Genomic DNA, 3,327 nt, shown 5'->3' with positions numbered 1-3,327 from the left:
ACCACAGGAACAGGAATCTGAGACTTCTAAAGAACACCAGGAATGGACTTGTACAATTGCATGAAGAGACACGAAGTGACTTCATATTCTTCTGATGAGATCTTAGAAGATGACTGGTCGATTTTTGTGTTGCTCATTGGGAAAAGCATTGATATATGCAGAAAGAAATTTGAATTGCCCTGATTTAACTGGCCTACTAGTTACATAAAAAATCATGTCTTCTTGTTTTCTTTACAACTTTTTAAATTCTCCCCAAAAGTAGAAGGGTACCAGAGCAAAGAGGAATTTACGATTTGCTAGTCCTATCCACATGCACCAACGAAAGAAGCGAATAAGGTTTTCTCCGATTTCTGGGATTGTTTCACAGGACAGTCCACTGTCGTTGTTGGAAGTGAGGCAGAAAATGATGTAAAGTAATAGGAAATAGTAAAAATACCTGATTCCTCATAGGGTCAGACACTGAAGTTGTGCTTTCTCCCACGGATAAGAATGTTGTCTGCAGACAAACTTGTTCTACTTTTGTCTGTCGGTCTGTCTTGGACACCTGGGGAACACTTGTCCTGTGTTGAATCTAAGAGATGTGATCAACCAAATCCCACAGCTGTGTGAAGCACTCATTTCTTGGTAATTTGCATATGATATGGACACACCTCACTGCCCTGAGGACTTATAATAGTCTGTGTACACACTGAGGATTAGTTCCTATTTAGTTCCTGTCAGGACACAGCATGGACATGAGAGACAACGCTCAGCTCCTGGGGCTTCTGCTGCTCTGGTTCTCAGGTAGGGAAGGGAAGCAATGGGGTATTTTGTTATCCAGTTTGGAAAGAGCTGTAGGACGTTTTAATAGTTATCCTGTTCAGTATGTATATTTATTGTATATTTCTCCTGTCAGGTGTGAGATGTGACATCCTAATGACTCAGTCTCCATCCTTGCTGTCTGCATCTCTGGGAGACAAAGTTACCATCACTTGCAAGGCCAGTCAGAACATTGCTAGTGGGTTAAGTTGGTATCAGCAGAAACCAGGGGAAGCTCCTAAACTCCTTATCTACCATGCATCCACACTGAAACCTGGGATCCCATCAAGGTTCAGTGGCAGTGGATCTGGTACAGATTTCACGCTCACCATCAGTAGACTGGAGCCTGAAGACATTGCCACTTACTTCTGTCAACAGGGTTATAATGCTCCTCCCACAGTGATTCAAGTCATAGCAAAAACCTCATAGGAAGCTCATGTTCAAGGCTCTGCTGCTGAGCTGCATTGGCTGGTTTATGCAACCACAGCATTTCCAGGTGAAACCAATTTTGTAAAGTTTCTGGGAGGTTTTTGAAGGAAAGTCAGTGAGGCTGTTCTGCATCCCAAATCTCTCTCCTCTTAAGTCTCAGAAACACGGAAGAAACAATGCCTCTTCTGAACTAATACAGGATTCAAATCTTGGCATATGAGACACCTAGTTTTGATGTAATTGGTTTTCATTCCCATTCATCAAAAGGGAGTCCACATAATCATTAAGTTTAGGAAAGTTTAAAAGATTCTTAGTGCAGTTAATTACAGTCTCATCTACTTTCCTTAACTGTGCTATCTGTGAGGAAAGTTAATAGTACAAATCTGGGCTCTTTGGAGCTCCCATAATGCACTTCTGCTTTCACTTACTAGAGTCTACCTCTTACCCTGTGATCCTCTGGTCTGTTAGGGAACTCCAAGGTTTGGTTCCTGATGCTGTCAGCTTACTTACCTCTCTACGTGATTAGTTTTATATTGTCATCTCTCCCCAAGTATATGACTTCTAAATCTCTTGTAAGTTCCCTCATTTGTGTAAATCTATGGAAAACAATAGAAAGGGATTCTGACCTATACTGATGCTATTATATATTTTCCTAGTGCACCCAACGTTCTAAGTTCACTAAAGCTTTCATTAAAATGATGCTACTTTTAACTGAAATGATTATAATCATAACTGAGAATTGTCTGCTATTACTAAAGCTACTACATGCTCTGAAAACTGATTATCATACAGAAATATTCAAGGCATTTGAAACTGCCTCTTGATCCTAAGAATTATAAAATAAAAATGATTGTAATTTAAACAATTCATTCATCTCATGTGGTCCTCAGCATTTGCACAGCCCTAAGTGAGAGGAAGGATTTTTATGGGAGGCAAAGTTGAGTTGTGTCTCAGTCAAGAACACCTGCGACCACCTTGAGGGTTGACAGACACACGAGCAAGAGAGTTCCCAGATGCTAATAGAATAAGGCTGTTCTCTGTAGAAGGGGGTTCAACACAGATGATTAAGAACTATCTTTAGTCACGTTGTACCTCCTGCAAGACAATGGTGACAGAACAACCCAGAAAGGAAACCCATATCAGAGCCCTCCTACGTGAGCCACTGTATCGCATTGATGATGAGCATAAATCACATTGATAACAATTTGTATGGTTAGCAAAGTGAAGTGATTATTGTATATGGTGAAGTGTATAGAGTTATTCATAGACAGATAGATGTATAGATGGATGATAAATACACGAATAGATATAGATACTGATTTTAATGCATAGGAAGAGAAAGACAAACAATATCATGTGCTTCTGGATGCTACAAGTACTGGAAAAGGCACTTTGAAGATGTAAACTAAGCATATTAAGTGTCAAGATTATCCTAGATTAATCAAGTATGTCCAAAATGGAATCACAATTGCCTTTATAAATGAGTGATCCAGAGAGATTTCATTATCACAGACAGAAGAGAGGAAAGGTGGTAAACAAATGAAGACAGAGAGGGAGAGATATGTGTACCTGGAATGGAGCTGCAGCATCCACAGGGTGTAAAGGATTAAAGGAAGGTCTTCTAACAGCTATGGAGGGAGTCCTGTCTGCCCCCATCCAAAGTTGGCTCAAGGAAATTTATTCTACCATTCTACTTTCAAATAATGTGAGAGACTGATTTACTGAGGTTTTAAATTTTCTACTGCTTTGCTTCCTTTTTGGTTTGAAAAATTTCAATTTTCATACAATGTATTTCGATAACCCCAACTAAAACTGCTTACTACCCACTACTGGCTTCATGTGTCCATCCACTGGAGTCTGGTTAACCTACCAATACTCATAGCCTTAAAAAATGAATGACCCTCCCCTTTCCAGCAGCCATTATTTTCCAATAATTATTTCTTAAGATAAGGTAGTGGTTTCTTCCTCACTTTCCCATGTCTATGTGGGATTTTGTCTGCATTGACCTTCCTTGGGACTTGTGCAGCCTGTAACCATTCCTCTGAGTTCATGTAAGTAGCTGCCCTGCTGTTTGAAAAACTCTATTGCTTTGACGTCGTC

General features: G+C 39.9%; 1 gene segment (V, D, J or C); it reads left to right on the top strand.

The window, feature by feature from the left end:
* The first annotated feature begins 721 nt into the window (after positions 1-721).
* Positions 722-1,227, top strand: LOC103737304. The segment is given in 2 exon segments: positions 722-783; positions 896-1,227. Coding segments are annotated over 2 exon segments (387 nt in total).
* The last annotated feature ends 2,100 nt before the right edge of the window (positions 1,228-3,327 follow it).

This window comes from Nannospalax galili, unplaced genomic scaffold, assembly GCF_000622305.1.
Source record: "Nannospalax galili isolate Female #2095 unplaced genomic scaffold, S.galili_v1.0 scaffold2071, whole genome shotgun sequence".
NCBI lineage: Eukaryota > Metazoa > Chordata > Mammalia > Rodentia > Spalacidae > Nannospalax > Nannospalax galili.
This window is presented reverse-complemented; position numbering and strand designations above follow the sequence as displayed.